Source organism: Lissotriton helveticus, chromosome 1_1 (assembly GCF_964261635.1).
Source record: "Lissotriton helveticus chromosome 1_1, aLisHel1.1, whole genome shotgun sequence".
In the NCBI taxonomy this organism is placed as follows: Eukaryota; Metazoa; Chordata; class Amphibia; order Caudata; family Salamandridae; genus Lissotriton; species Lissotriton helveticus.
In genome coordinates this window covers 1,842,600,088-1,842,617,021 of record NC_136057.1, presented here as the reverse complement: position 1 = coordinate 1,842,617,021, position 16,934 = coordinate 1,842,600,088, and the positions used below count along the sequence as shown (strand labels likewise).

The 16,934-nt window shown below is 42.9% G+C and overlaps 1 protein-coding gene across 4 annotated transcripts in view; it reads right to left on the bottom strand.

Moving 5' to 3' along the window:
- HCCS (holocytochrome c synthase) overlaps positions 1 to 16,934 on the bottom strand; it is a 135,872-nt gene that overhangs the window by 113,877 nt on the left and 5,061 nt on the right. For all 4 annotated transcript variants that reach the window (XM_078641320.1, XM_078641314.1, XM_078641305.1 and 1 more), the window contains one exon: positions 6,341 to 6,473. In XM_078641320.1, coding sequence (XP_078497446.1) covers positions 6,341 to 6,369 — 29 coding nt within the window. In that variant the 5' untranslated portion in view covers positions 6,370 to 6,473. The remainder of the gene's footprint in view (positions 1 to 6,340; positions 6,474 to 16,934) is intronic.

Genomic DNA, 16,934 nt, shown 5'->3' with positions numbered 1-16,934 from the left:
CAACCTCAGCGTTGGACCTGGGTAATCCCTTAGCCCTCAATGGCGAGGAGGTAGCATCTACATTGTGTACTGTAGTTGTTCCGGTGGACACCATAGTCCCCCCTGGGCCGGAGGCGGTCCCCCCAATAACATACAACCTTTTATTGGGACAAGACAAAGAAAGGCAGTCTGAGTAGTCCCTGTAGTTTGAGGGGGGGTACATGCCTGGAAGACGACACACAGGTAGAGTTGGAGTTGGAGCATCCTGCGAGTGGGGTGTTGGCCTCTGGGACTTTGGTTGATTGTAACGAAGGGTGCAATGAGGGGTCTATATCTGGAGGAAGGGAGCAAGGACCACCGGCGCATGAAGGTGAAGGAGAGGAGCATTCGTCCCACGACGATCCACCTGTCTCAGCTAGCTCGAGGACCCCCCAGCCAACATTTCCGCTGCAGCATTAATGACAATGTTTTCCACTCTCTCCCAGGATATAAGGAGGGGGTTTGAGGAGTTGTCAGCAAATCAGGCCGAGATAAGGAGCTATTACGAATCCTTATATACTAAACTTGACGGCCTAACATCAAGAACTGGGGTACTGGAGGAAAATATGGCGGCGTTCTCACTTCACGTAGACAAGGTGAAAGATGACATTGTTAAGTTGAAGCGAGAGGATCAGACCCTGTCGGATAGGATGGGTGTGTTAGAGAACAACGCTAGACGCGGTAACATTTGCATCCTTAATATGCTCGAAGGGTCAGAGGGCACTGAGATCAAACTGTTTATTACTCAACTTTTGAAAGACTCATTAAGTCTCGATTGCTCACTGGAGGAGCTGGCCACAGACATCCAAAGGGTACATAGAGACCCCTTTAGACGCAATCCACCAAGACCCAAACCCCGTAAAATGTTGGTCAATTTTCATACATACGCTCTTAAAGAGCAAATTCTTAACTTAGCCCTGAAACAGAAATCCTTATCAGGGAAAGGATTCTCTTTTTCTATAAGATCTGATTTGGCCAGGGTCACACTTGAAAGGCAGTGGGAGCTTGGAAGGCGTTTAGATGCCTTCAGGAAGGTGGGGGCAACGGCCCAATTGACATTCCCCGCTGCACTAAAAGTGATGTACAACAATAAAATGTTCAACATAAGGACAGTGCAGGCAGCGGACGAGCTCCTGTTGGAGCTGGGAAATAAGGCCTCTTCGGTATAGGGGAAATTAGTGCCTTTGGAATTCTGTAGTTACGTAGAGTTATGACCGCTTCGAAACATGATATCAGGAAACGAAGAAGAGGCTAGATAAGAGAACAAAATATAAAATACACTTACTCAAAATTAAAAACACGCCAAAAAAAATAATCAAAACATAAAAATCAACTAAAAACTAATCATTAAAAATTAATCAAAAAAATTTAGCAATTAGCACTTAGCTGCACACTTAGTCGCACATTATACGATCATAGGTGGGCATTTTGTAGGTCACAAGGGGTTTTGTTACGGGTCGGGTCCGGGTGGGCCAATAGGAGTCCGTAGTGGGGTGCCATCTACTGGATTTCATCCGGTTAGATACATCAAGGGTTCTCCATGGGTGGGGGGGGGAGGGCGAGTAGGGAGAGGGGGGCGGGGGCGAGAATAAAAACAAAAAAATTCCTCATCTGTCACTTCAGCAGGTTTTTTATTATAATGTTTACTTAGTGCTCTATGACGGGCAGTTGAGTTCACCTTTGGTAGGACAGTGTGACGGTATTCCTTCTTATCAGCGTTTTTGCTTTATTCTGTGGCTGGTCCTTTTTTTTCCTTTGCCTAGAATGTGACGATGGCTAATTTAAGAATATTTTCATGGAATATTAATGGCCTGCGCACTAAACCCAGGGCCAGAAAATTGTTCCAGTATCTTCGAGACATAGATGCACAGGTCATTTTAATCCAGGAAACTCATCTACCTCAGTCTGAAATAGAGGCAATGGTAAAGAAGAATAGGTGGATTGACTTCGCAGTCTCCTCCTCCCAATCCACTAATACTAGGGGTGTCTCTTTGATCGTTATAAAACTAAAAGCAAGATTGATAACTGCTATGGTAGACCCAGGTGGCAGATGGGTTATAGCCTTAGTAAATATATTAGGGGTCCATTTCCCATTTGTAGGTTATTACGGCCCGAATCAAGACGACCCCTCGGTATTAGAAATGATTTTCTTTCACCTTTTGTCTTTTCCCGATCCCGTCATATTTGCGGGAGATTTCAATATAGTACTCGACCCAGCCCTAGACAAGTCACATAATAATCGTTCCCGTGCCCCTTCAAAATCTAGGTCTTTTCTACTTAATGCTATGAAGCAGTTTGGGTACATGGACATCTGGAGACATAGGTCAGGGACGCAGCAGGGAGTCTCATTTAGGAACTACAAGTACCATCATCAATCTCGGATAGATTTTGTTCTGATCAGTCACAGTCTGGTGGAAGGAGTAAGGAATATTCAATATCTTCCCATCCATTTATCCGCCCATGCGGCAGTAATACTGGAGCTCTCAGTGGCTCTTAAAGTTTCACCTAGGACCTGGACATTCGATCGTTCCTTGCTCTCTCATACTGATGATGTTCTGGCTCTCAAAACTGAAGTCCAACACTTTCTTAGAGAAAATGTTGGGTCAGCCGATAATGGTATGGTCTGGGACTCCCTAAAAGCATTTTTACGAGGCCTTATTACATCTAAGGTATCTTATAGAAGTTAGGAGTACAGAGAGGCCGTGGCCTCTATAGCGGCTGATATAGTTAGAACTCAGAGCGTAATTGATACCAACTTGTCTTCCCCGGCAGACCTTTTGGCACACCTCAATAATAAGTTACTCTCTTTAAAGGCCCAATTAAGCCCAGTTTTAAATCAGCGGGTTCAAGAAAGATGGGATGCCAGTAAGATCGCTCACTTTGAATACAGTGAAGGCGCAGGGAAGTTATTGGCGTGGAAAGCCAAAATGGATCGAGTACGTAACAACATAGACTTGAATAAGATCAATGATGTTCCAAAGTCCTCAGATTTGGACATAAGACAGGCTTTTAGAGAGTTCTTCCAGGACATATATCAGGAGGATAAAACGGTCGACCCTGGTTTTATCAGGGATTGGCTGAATCAAATCACCCTCCCGGCTCTATCAAGAGAACAGAGTGAGGTCCTGGATAGTAAAATCTCAGAGGGGGAAGTCAGAAAGGCCATCCAAACTGCTAAAAAGGGAAAGGCGGCTGGGCCCGACGGTTTACCAGCCGAAATCTACAGAGCACTAGAGCAAGAATTAATTTCCTTTTTGACTGTCCTATTTAATCAAATTTTATTGGATGGTATTAGCCCGCCGGCATCCTGGGATAGTGCATCTATAACCTTGATACTAAAACCCGGAAAACCCCCTACGTCATGCGGTTCATATAGACCCATATCGATATAAATGTGGACTATAAAATCTTTACCACAATACTTGCTAAGAGATTAGCATTGGTGGCCCCTGAAATTCTTCATTCCGACCAGAAGGGTTTCGTGAAGGGACGTCATTTATATGAATTAACTTATGATTTAGTGGGGGCGATCGATATGGCCTTATTGGAATCCCTTCCCCTGGCGGTCCTTACGTTGGACGCAACCAAGGCCTTTGACAGGGTGAACTGGGTTTACCTGTCGGAGGCCTTGGCCAAGTTCAATGTGGGTGAGAGAATGAGGCGGGCAATTGATCTTATATATCAGAATCCCAGCGCACGTATCCTGGTAAACGGTGCCTTAACTGAGCCATTGAACATCTCGAGGGGTACAAGGCAGGGCTGCCCTCTCTCCCCGCTTCTGTTCGATCTTTACATCGAACCATTTGCCCAGAGTTTAAGAGATAATAAGAACATCTTACCATTCACGTATAAGGGGTGGGAGAGAAAGGTGGCCTTATACGCCGATGACATCTTAGTGTATACATCGGAGGTACAAACTGCACTCCCAGCAGTCCTTAAAGCAGCCTCGGAGTTTGGTGAAATCTCCGGGTATGAGATTAATGCTTCAAAGACGGAGATGATGATATGGAATATAGATCAGATTCCAACAAATATTTTAATATCCCTCGGTAATAAGATGAAGTATCTAGGGGTTAACATCGTCAAGGATATTAACTAGATCGCCAAGATAAATTTTGATGCTGTGGCTAAGGAGTGCCGTAAATTGTTACAGTCATGGGCACATCTTCCTTTATCTTTTTTAGGTAGGTTCAATTTAATTAAGATGTCCGTTTTACCTAAGGTTTCTTTTCTTTTTAACACAATCCCGTTATACTTTGATCCTACATTAATTAATAAATTGCAGTCTGACATTAATTCTTTCATTTGGAATAAGCGTCTTGCGAGGATATCTTGGAAGAAGCTTAGGAGGCGTAGAGACAAGGGGGGAATCGCAGCCCCGGATTTTCAGACCTATGCATGGGCATTCCAACTGTCCCATGCCAGAATGCTCTTAAAAAACCCATCTGAGTATGGGGTGGGGTCCCTGTACTCCCCCCTCCTTACAGGAGAAGGTGTTAGCCAATCAGGGTTCTTGTTCAAATTTGGAGACCCAAAGTTTAAAAAAAAAATTAAGCTGAAGATTCTGCAGGGAATGGCTAAAATGTGGGCCCAGTTAACCAAAGGCATTAAAATAGGGTATTACAGCAGTCGGACGCCCCTTTGGGATCTCCCAGAAAGCCCAGATTGGTTTAATGACTGTCTTGCGGCCCCGATCAAGGATGCTGGGCTGGCTGTATGGGGCGATTTATTTTTGGAGGGTGAATTATTTTCATGGGAATACCTGAGAAACATCATTGGCCTTAACTTTGCTAGGTTTAAGTACATACAAATATCTAGTTGGTCCCATGCACATACCTCCAGGCCAATCCGTGGAAACAAACTCCCCCTAGGTGGGCATAGCCAGTTAATATCCCTTTTGGTTGATAAATCTTCTGCCAAAAAAGAAATCTAAACATGGTACAAACAGAGGAAAGAGATGGTGTCTTTTCACTTCCTGACGAGCTTTGGTCTTCCTCTATGGTAGACAGTAACTTGCAAGAGCTTTGGATTTCATCTTGTGGAATGTTGTGGGATGTTGTGAAACCATCTTGGCTCCGAAGAAATCACATTTTCTCCATGCATAGAGCCTACTATTCCCCTCTAAGGCTTTCAAAGTTCTCTCCGGAGAGCGTGGTGGCATGCCCTAAGTGTGGCTTGGCGGCCGCCTCTGACTGCCATATGTTTTTTGAGTGTCCCACTCTGACCACATTCTGAGAAGCTGTAAGTAAAACTCTGTCATCGTCCCTGAACTTGAACATCGTCATTGATCTTCCACTTGTCATCTTTGGTATCTTGGATGGTGCTCAGAGTCTGGAGAGGAAGCTAGTTTTCTATTCTATCTTGCTGGCCAGAAGGGAGATATGTAGGAGATGGAAAGACTCTCTGCCCCCCACAATTGAAGATTGGTTTACCTCTACATTGGCAGTCTCCAAGCTAGATCTGGGTAGGGCTGGCAATTCGAATAAAAGAGCGTTCTGGCAATTATTGGTCTGGGCACATTGAGTATCCGGGATTTGTTTTTTTCCCCCGGGTCCTATGATTACGCCACTAAAACTCAATCCGGGGCGTGACACGATTGTGGCAAGTTTCTCCACCTTTCACTGGTTTTTGTTTGATGTTTACAATTGGTTGAAGTTGGAAGAGCTGAGGGCAGAGCATCGTTGGACAAGTTAAGCCCTGCCAGACATTAACAATCTGAGACAGCACTCCGCTTGTACACCATTGGATTTTATCATAAAAACAAAACCAAGGTGGCAAATGAGGACAAAAACAAAAACAACAAAAAAACAGCAACTGTTTCTGGTTTGGACTATAAAACCTAACATTTGAGGTGTGAAAAACATTTTATTTCCCATATCAATTGGATTTGAAATGGAGCAGCACTGTTCAGCCACTTTGGATTACACAGAGTGTCTCCTCTCCTTCGGGGTCTTCAATAGCTCACTTTGGCACCTTTTTTTGTTTCTAAAGAGTGCATAGTGCCCTCCAATCTCTGCATGAAATTTCATCAAAATAAGAACAAAATAAACTAACCCCGCTAGCGCACAAGGATGGGAGATACTTCTCAACCTATACAACCACCTTGTTGACCAATTTCCATAGCTTTAAGCACATTCGACTGAAGGGTGTAATCGCAAATCTTTTGAAAAGTTCATAATCACCATAGAGGAACACAAGATCATGATTTTTAAACAAACATGAAAACAGCTTATCAATTGAAACAAGGATGTCAACATAAATGACGGTTCACTAGGTTAATAGCTGATTTAATATTTATATAATAAAAAATGTACAGAGATACCTTCCATTCTCTTTTGCTGCATCGGACATCCTGAAGATGCAGGTGCTTGCTGAGGCTCCGCTGCAACATTGGATGGTTGCTCCTGAGCCGGTAGAGTTGATGTTGATGCCCCCATGGCTCCTTAAAAGAAATTCTGAAAAGAAACTGGTTTCAGAACTAAAGTTCCAAAAATGTATACTTATTTTTTAAATCTCATGATTTCTAGATGAGATAATCAAACTATGCAAGCGGAAGAAGAGGGCACACACATTAAGCTTGTTTTTCTGTAAAATATACATATACAATACATGACCCAGTGAGTGTATGGTTCCCAGATCTGACAAACTACAGTGTGCCATAGGTCTTGAGTTTGAACCACAGCAAGGTAGACTCAGTTAGTAAAATGAGTACAATAAACTGGGTAATTAGAACATTTGTCATTTGCAGCACTTGGAAACATTAGAGGTGCTAACAAAACTAAGTAAATCATCTGGCAGCATAAAAAGATGCTAGCCCATTGAGTTACATCTTCAAGGCTGTAGGAGCAGACGGACAGGAGTGTTAATGATATGAAATCAATAAAGACTCAATAAGCAAACAAACGTGTGTGCCCAAAAATTATATAAAGTCAATGAAGTTGTTGACCTTCTTAAAAGGGTAACTACATTTGTATGGTTAAGAGTTAACTTTTTGTATTTTCTCTGAAGAACATTTACCATAGACTTACAGAAAAGTTATCTTATGCCTCACCTCATTTGCTTTCTAGACTTACAAGAAGAAGTCTCACAAGGTGGGTCACAGTCACAGCGATCATGTAAAATAATAAGCTGAGTAACAATATTTTTTTAAGTGAATCCTTCCTAGATTGCCAAGTCTAACAAACAAAAAAAAAGAGTTCTGAGTGCACTGGGGACGATAGTGGTGGTGATACTGCTTAGTAAATGTAAAGGAGATTTTTGGTATAAATCATAAGTGTTTGTGTTCCTCCTCCTCCTGTTTTTGTCTATTAGAAATGTTGTCAAGAGCCCGTTACAAACTGCTGGGAACCACTATTTTGTGTAGAAAATAGATCCATGAAAGTTGGATAAGTGGCCAAAATGACATTGGCACCATTATACAAAACATGTCAACCTTATTTTCAGAACAGTGTTGCGACAGGTAGTATTTTCAAATATATGAAGTGAAGCAGAGGTTCTCAAACCTTTTAGAACCACGACTTATGTTTTAGATTGACAAACCTTCGCGACCCACCTACCTTTAATGGAAATGGGTGTTTGTTTGCAATGTTTGTTGTGATTTGCAGAAATGACATCCTACAGCCTTTCTTTCAGGCTCACTTTACTCCGACAAGATTATCATATCATTCACTTTAAAAACTCTTTTCACTTTGCAGTCGGAGAAAGAAAAAGTAACCACCAATCCCACTTAAAGGAATTAGCAGCAAGATGACAGCATGACATAAGAGAAACACAGATCTTAAAGGCATCTTTATTTATTGCTCGGACTTTCCAGGCTCGCCAAAAATCAGCTTGCAACCCGTCCCACAGTTTGCTAAACAATGCAGTAGAGTGTAGACGGTGAATTACAGACCTCAAAATATCTGCTTGCCCACTCAATGTGGAGATGTTTTAATTAAGTCACATACCTGCACGGACCCCTGCATGGAGCCTCTATGCCAAGTGATACCAAAAGAGGGTTCTAGCTTGTTGCAAAACAGCACTTCACACAGAGACTCATAAACACCCACAATTGCGAGATTTTTAGCTATTGGCATTGTAAATGACAATGTCTTATTTTTGCTTTTCTTTTTAAAACATAAATAAAATGCATCATCATTTACAATGCCAATAGCTCAAAGTTTTGATCATTTCTTCAATCTCCGTCAGAAACACAGAACAACCTCGACCCTCAATGTATCTGCCCCTCAAGGTAAACAAAGGAGGCTGTAGCCTTAGCGCTGCGTCTTGTTTTGGTGCAGAATTTGTAATTTAATATGCATGAGTTGGAGAGGAAACAGCTGCAGCTCGTTGAATTATCAGCAGACAGATGCCCCTACAACGTTTACATTTGGAAGCAGCTTGTAAACTGCGTCAGTTATATTCACTGCGCAGTTGCCGCGAGGTTGCTTACATAAACCATTAAGAAGACAATGTCTTCAGTGAATGTCTGCTTATTTATAATCACCACTGCAATTCAATAGACTTTAGCATTGGCTCGTTGGATGCACAGAGCTGCGTGCTTTCTGCGAGGTCAACAAAATGTAATTTCAGCTTCAGAAGTAAAGTATCGGTCTGGGACAAAGCACCAATGGTAAACACGCAATATGGCTACAATTAGGACGGTCGGTATGCCTCGTGAAAAACACCTCACGAATGGCGCACAGACTAATGAAGAAGGCTGCACGGCCGAATGAAACGCAGTCCGAGCCGGGGGGAAGCGAGCTCCGTGTGCCGCCGCTGCTGAAAGCTGAGCTTGCAAAACTTTGCTAGAGCGTTCCTCTGCCTCCTCCTCTCCCTCGCACTCTCTGTCTCCGTCAGAAACCAGCCCATACATGCACGGCTCCAGTGACCTGCAAGAGCAAACAAGGCAGCCTTTAAAAACAAGCTGTCGCTACGCCTTAAGGGGGGGGCAAAAAGTGGACAGGGCGATAACCAGGAGGGACTAAAAAGCCCCAGTCACAATCAAAAGACACCGTTTACCATAACCAATGACGCAAAATGAGGCACACCAATGGAAATAACGGGCGGAGCCAAAACTTAACTTCTCAAAGTATATTGATTCCAAGAAGCCATCGCGGAGCGAGCAACGCTTGCACGCTGCAACGCCAGGCGAGACCTAAAAAGCAAAACTACATGTCCCAAAACGCAGAGAACGGCTGGCTAAAATTCTGTACGGGCTAAGAGTGTTGCACAGCACTCGGTTGTAGACAATGCGGCGTACTATTTCTGGACCGCAGCACAGGGCTAGAATAGGGTTCTTGTCTAATACAGACCAGAGTTTGCAAGTCTGGAATAGTACTGCGGTTCATGAGAACCCACAGTTTTTCGATAGCTGCATCTTTTCTGAGCAGGGATGAGTCTAAAGTAGCACCAGAGCTGACAGGTCTGTGTAAAGTACAGGTCCGGTATGGGGGAGACTAACCTAACTTTAAATACATTTATTGTATAGTTATTTAAAACCATTACAATATTATTACCATCATAAAAGCCATGCATCATAATACAGTGTTTAAACTATCAAGATAAAATAGAATTCCATAAAACATTAAAACTAATTGGAGTTTCTAGTGATATAATTATCTGTAGATTTTTAAACGGTCAACGCTAGTGAAAATAGTCAACAACTCGACAATAACAGAGGATTATTCAGGCAAATGTCAATAACAATACGAACAGTAGTCAGACATTCCTAGTAAGTAGTATTTTAGTAAATAGCTAAGTTCATTCAGTAGAGAAGGGCAGAGACACAGAATATTAACCACGTCTTCTGTCCAGCAGCCAAAATGCCAGAAGTGACCAGACATCAGTATAACAAGCATTGACATAGACAATAGGTCTCGCCTTTGGGACTTATTCGCTTTGTCAATGTTTTTGCCATGCTGGCACAGAATCCCCGATGCGGATGCTTCTTTTCTTTGTACTTACAGATTAATGTTTGACCAATAACTAAAACTGGAATAAAATGCAGAGTATTATTATTATTATTTTTTTTTTTAAAGAGGATGAAGGGAAAGCAACAAGGAGTCTGGGCAGGAAGAAACACGGTCACAGTTGGGGGAAGCAGAGAGACAGGAAAAACGCAAAGTGGAGCACGGAGAGGGGAGCAAACTGGAAAAAAGAGTAACGTGTAAGGTGGGAGAATACAACAGGGGAGCACACGAGGCAGAGAGCAACACGAAGGGGACAGAGAGATGCACAAAGGCAGAAATGTTTATTTGCCTGATGACGTAGAGTATGTGCAAATGTTCATTTAGTAAGGTATTCTCTTCTAAGCACTCTGCGTGCCAAAGATCACACAGAGTGCCAGCTGGGGCTCATCACATGAGCAGATTACAACTCAGAAGGAGGGCATCTGAGGGGGTGGTGCTGAGAACCTTTCTGATCTCTGCGGTTGTCGGCCTGCACACAAGTATTTTTAAAGTGACCAAGCGAACACTACAAAGTAATGCAAGTAGCCCAATATCACACGGTGAGTACAACAGGAGGCTGCAGGATTACAACGTTTATTACAGTTGATCCAATCAACTACATCACTTCCTCCTAAAACCCTGCACACTCCTTTTATCAACCCCAGACAGGAAGGATAAAAGTATGAGGGGACGCGCTATTCCGACAAGTGTCCTGCAGCTTTCACATACATGCTAGCAGAAGGGTGTTAGTGAACTGGGCCCCGTTAATGGCCGGTAACTGGGCCTCACAGGGGCGCGTTAGCAAGCAACTCCATCAAGAGGTCCTGCTCAAGTGAGGGGGGCAGCTGGGACTGGCCAGGAATGCCTCAAGGGGATAGTGGCAGGGGCTTCGAGGTAGGGGGCGCTCACTGCACCCCAACAACGTCTTCTTTTCATAAACTGAAGTGCAGGGTTGAGATGTTCTCTGCCTGTATGGGAGCCCTGGTCAGTCTTGCTAAAACACGCAAGAAACAATCCTATCACATGCAATGTCCACAAACACCATAATACACCTCTGCTCAATAACAATTTTATTTTTTTTAAAAAGCAAATTGCAAGTATTCCTGTGAATCTATGATACCCAACGCATATACACACAAACACACAGAAAGACCAGACCGTGGTATAAAAGGCCTACATGCATTTCCCATTCGGAGCACCGGATGGGGGCGTGTGCTATGCCGCGGTATAAAGAGCTTCTCTAAGCGGCTTGGAGGCTGGAGACAGTAACTGTTCTCAGTGTACTACCAGGGGCAGTGAACTGTGATAAATACCTCGCATAGCACCCCACACGTGCTCTTCACGTATTGAAGGTAACAGTTACATGGAGTTGTTTTTCTTCCTTAAAGCCAACAAAGCGCGCTACAAGCTTGTGCTTGGCTGCGGGCTGGCCAGCTGCTGATATTCATTGTTGTTGGAGCCCATAAGCTTTCCCGTGCACCGAATCAGCAATTTCCAGGCCACTAATGATTCAGAGCCTTCAATAAATAAAGCACACTTTTCTGCACTGAAGATATTTTCTACAGAATCAAAACAATGACAGCATGAATAAGCGCTGCAAAATGAACCATACAACAATATCAACTGGCTACAGAAGATTTGAAGACCATGGTAATTAAATAAAAAACAAGCGGGCCACTAAAGTGAATGCGACCGCGCTGTGTTTAAATAGTAACCTGGTCCACGATGCGACGAGGAATGCAGCTGCCAAGCTGCCAGCCTGCGCGCCGCTGCTCGCTCCAGAGAGCAAAACGCCATGGAAGTGAACCTTTAGAAAGGAGGTGGGACATGCACCCACCTTTGGCCATTTGCGTGGTTTCATTATTATTATTACACACAAAGGCCAATCGAATGTGTGGGAGTTACCAGACCCACACGGAGAAGTTTCGGGGAAGTTTGGAGTGCTCACAAGAAGCCTCCAATAGAGCAGCGCATGCGCGCTGCGCTAGGCTCGACCTAAAAAAACACCACCCTCATCGGCATCAGCCTACTGTAGGCATCTCTATTTAGTAGCTTGGGAGCTAAAGGTACTCACCTTACTAAATAAGAACCTTTTTCTTGATTGCACATATGTATTATGCCAAAATGAAATATTAAAGACAAAAACGTGTATAATTTTCAGAACTCATGAGCTGATGTTTGGAGAAAAATTACTGGATTTCCAAAATATATAAAAAGCTGATTTAAGAGTGATAAATCATGAGAGGCGACATATTACTATTATCAAACTTTCGTGCCAGGGACATTGCAACTCAGGCTGTTTTGTATTACCTATATGAAGGCATTCTAAACTAAAAAATAGTTTTTTTTACATTACAGGGGTTCAGAGTGAAAGTCTTGTGCATTCATAATCCTATAGTTTACTACGGTATACTTGGCTTGATTGACATTGCATAGTGAGGCCATGTCTACAGCATCGGAAAAGGTCAGACGTCAGCTGCTCGTGTTTAAAACCAAATAGTTTGAAACACAAGAGCAAGATTCAATCACGTCTTGTCTTTACTCACTTTCTTTAGTCAGTCACCTCAAGGACAAGGTAAGGAGGCAACTGTCTGAACACTGTCTAGGAAGAAGGGAGGCATATCTGGCTCTATGGCAATATTATACAAAACTTGCCATTTGCAGTTAAAGCTTACTTAATCAAAGCAAATTCTTATCTTAACCAACATCCTAACTTAAAGGAATGAAGATACCTAAATAAGGAGCACAAGGCTAGGTCCAACCAGTTGAAAATTTACCTGGAAAGCCTTCGAGCAGATAGGTTAGAGACATGAGATACTTTGCTTGAATAACTTTCAATATAATGTCAGATGAATGACTTAGCAGCAAAGAATATATTCTGCAGGCGTTGATAGAGCAGAGGTTGTGTGTTTCAGCTTTTCATGGTGGTACTTTGAGCTACCTCCTGAATTCAGCGATAGTATGTCCTGATTTCAGCATACCCAGTAATATCTATAGGATGACTATTTCGATTCGATTTTTCCCAAAAGGATTAAGTGACTATTGGCAAAAATCAATTATTTTGGTTTAACTCAACTGAGTACAACTTTTGTATCACATTTTAATTTATCTAAAACTGACATCACGTCGCCCTCCGTAGACCAACTGTGGTGATCTAAAGTAGAACAATATCACCGTATCACAGAAATGGGAATAACACGTGGTGTAATTTTGGTGGAAAATATATTTATGACATTAAGATAGCTGATCAGGCAGAGGTCTATAGCACGCAGGGGGTGACAGGTTTGTTGGGGATACAAACGCAAAACAAAAACAGCCTGCCTCACAAGGATAAATAACGTAGGAGTATCTTACTAAATATCTAAAGTGCCAATGATTCGCAATAGAGCCCTGTGATTTAAAGAAAAGGATTATATAATTCAGAGTCATATCAAATTGTGATTTCAATGTATTCAAAATACTCTTTACTTACGTAAACATGCAGAAAGATAAATAAAACAAATTTTGGGAGCGTCCCTTGGGATCACTGAAGTATACATGCAAGACAATAAGCGAATAGGCAATACTTCTACAAAATAGACATTAACAATCACCCTGAAAACCTCCCTATTCACACCCCAAATACATTTATGCTATCAGTGAGACTCATACATCGCATTCAAACCTCCTTCGTACCCCATCACATCAACATACAACAAAGCGTAATAAAAATAAAAAAATAACAAGGACCAACATCAAAATCCCATTTCGCATTCAGTTGCATACAGCTATACAGTTTGTATAAGAGAAATAACATTTGTAAACAAGCATTGGCATAGCCAATAGGTCTCGCCTTTGGGACCTTATAAGTGTTTATTTATACAGCACAATATCCTTAGTGCAACAACATCAACTGTTGTATAGCTAAACACATAAGGTTCCAAAGGCGAGACCTATTGGCAATGCCAGTGCTTGTGTATCAGGACGCCCTACATAGTTGATAAAATGGGCACATTCCCAAGGTCGCCAGGGGTCACCATAGTAGCAGTGCACATTTAACATCAGTGTGTGACCCTAGCAGACATGTCCAGTTAGTATAAAGATAATACCCACTTGTCACGGGGACCAGAATAAACACTACAGCCGACTTTAAAAAATTAAAATCTGGACGAGAAAAAACACATGGCTACATTCCACACAGCAAAACAGAGGTTATTTATTTTGCCCTACCAAATATTCGTAATGTTGTTGGATCAGTTGTTAATCCAGTATTTTGCAATTTTTAAGAAACATTTGCAACAAGCACTAGCAAAGACAACGGGAGTAGGTTGCAGGCTTTTTAGCATGCCAATGCTTATTCTGTTTGGGACTGTTTTTTGTCCGAAAGCAAGCGTTTTCTGAAAACAACCATTGTTGTTACTGCACAAGTATTCCCTGGCATTGAAGGTGACGGTCTATTGCACGGATGTGCACACTGTGCAAGACAGATCCCGTCATTCACACTAAGTAAGCGAATGGCTTCAGTGGGCGGATCCTGTACCCCATGCTGCACGCGGTGGTTGGCGGGAGGAAAATGTGAGTGACACTACAGCAGGCCAAGGGATGGCGAAGGCCGATTAAAAGCACTTGGAAGTATGACTATATATATATGTAAATATGTGTGTGTATATATATATATATATATATATATATATATATACACACACACACACACACACACACACACACACATACAAAAAAGGAAAATGTTGTTGCGGCTAACGCCAGAACTAAACATTTACGAAAAGCAAAGAATGATGGTGGGAGGTTGGCAGCTGATCTGCCCCACAGAGATCATATGTCTGATGCTCGAAAACTGCATTGCTGTTTGCTGCAAGAATCAGTCAAAGGCCTGTGTCTGATATGCAGTTGTATCTCTGGCACATCCCCAAGCACTTAAAAAAGAAATTAATTCTGACGCTCGTAAGAGGGCATCCTTCACCCTACAGCACATCCCCACAAACATATTCCGACCGTGGCCTGGAATGGCCACTGTGAAGCATTTAGAAGGCCACCTCCAGACTACAGAAAGCACTATGAAGTAATATTATTAGTGGCGCTACGTAAATGCAGAATACCAAATAAAATTTGCCTTTAGTGGGGCGAGAGAACGCTTTGCTCTATCTCGGCATGATTGACTTGTTGTTTCAGCAAAATCTCTTAAGGAGGTCAGCACCTCCCTTAACCCTGCACGAGAGTTAGACCTTGCAACCAACTTCCCTCAAATAGATCAGGTTTCACTTTCATGAAATGCATGATTTTATAGAGAAACTCACTTATTTAAATCCACATATCTAGTTTAACGTACTGTGTGTCACACAGAGATGCTTAACAAATGTTTTTCATTCAGGGGAGAGAAGTCACGTGGTCTGCTGGATGACTTCTGCTCCCTAGGGGAAGCGCATTCACCCCACAAGCCTTCCAGGCTGCTGGCCACAACATTTGTTTATTTTTATGTTTAGGCGTAGCCCTTGCCACCCATTTACACTGTGATATTATGGTCATTAGTAAAAGCAGGGCAGCTTGTAATGATAGGCAGTCACCTCTACTGCCCCTCCTGAGGGGGACAGGAACCATCGACCGGAAGCGGCGCAGTATTTCTTCAGCAGGTCTGAAGCAGTGTGCACACATAATGGCACAAAATATGTGCCTCGCCTAAAATGTTTTGAGATGGCCCGTTCCATAAGTAGGAATAACCAGTGTGTACAATAATAATTGTATCATATGCTAATGTATGTACATCTGAAGCAAAAGTTAAAAATAAAGTGTAAAAATTCACACTTTCTAGAGTCTTAAAAGGCAATGCGCCACTTGAGTCTGGAGAGTACTGGGCTGAAAAGTAGCCAGAACAAATGTCAAATAAATTCATAATGGAGGCCTGCGAAGGTTAAGGCAATCTGCTGGGCTACAGGCACAAACAAGCCCGGGAGTGGTGCGTGCGTGGTCTGCTCTTTTTTGAAGCATATACTCGTGCTCATAGCATGCCCCTGCTCGCTCTCGCAAGGTGGATACCGCCACAAGCACGAGTGTGTGCTTCCCAAAAGAGCAGAGCGACAGCTAAAGGTCCGCCTATGCAGCACGCATATGCAACGCATGCACGCTGCGTAGGCGAGACCTTAAAATGCTATTGGTGGCTGAGATCACCTAGAATTAAATAAGGGCGGTGAAAATAGACAACATTCAACATCACAGATAATTCTAATGTTATATTTTAAACACAATCATTTAATTTCAATATGATAACAATCAATGTTACAGGTCCTTGTATTCAACAGAAGGTACGTGGATTTTTGTGAGGACCAAGGGAAAGTCACATCTTTTTCTGGGCATCAAGGGAATTAAAAGCCAACCAATGTGGGGAGGAGAGCAATATCATATCCCAGAGCGAAGGTAGATCCTAAAGTTTGTAACTGAATAAATAACTGTACTAGAAACAAGGCCAGACATATGGCGCGGATGGGTCCAAAGGAAAAGAGAGGGACTACTTAGTTGGCCCACGTCCACGCCGATCCATGGGAGGGCCAGCTGATTATTCAAAAAGAGGCCGCGATACACTTTAACATGCAATGGTGAAGGGCAGAGCTTTAAGTGGGATGAAAAACAGGGGGGGGGGGAGGGGAGGGAAATTAAATGAAAACCAGTGCTTTAAATGGGCCGGTACTGAGTACCGGCACTTCTGAATTTTCAGGTCCTCAGTACGGGCACTTCTCATTAGCCAAGGGAGAGTACTGGTACCCTAATAAACGGGACAGCAGGCTCTGGTTATGACTCCCCTATTGCAGAGGGTAGATGCAGCTCAGCTTTACAGGAGTTATAAGCGCGTCAAGCCTTTCCCTGCTGGAGATTGCAGCAGCGCACATGTGAATGCCTGAGACCGCAGGGGTCTAAGAGGGCTTGCTTTGCTTCACGCTGCGACTATTCAGCTGAAAGTGCTTCAGCCTCACCCCCGCCCCTCTCAATCAGGTGTGT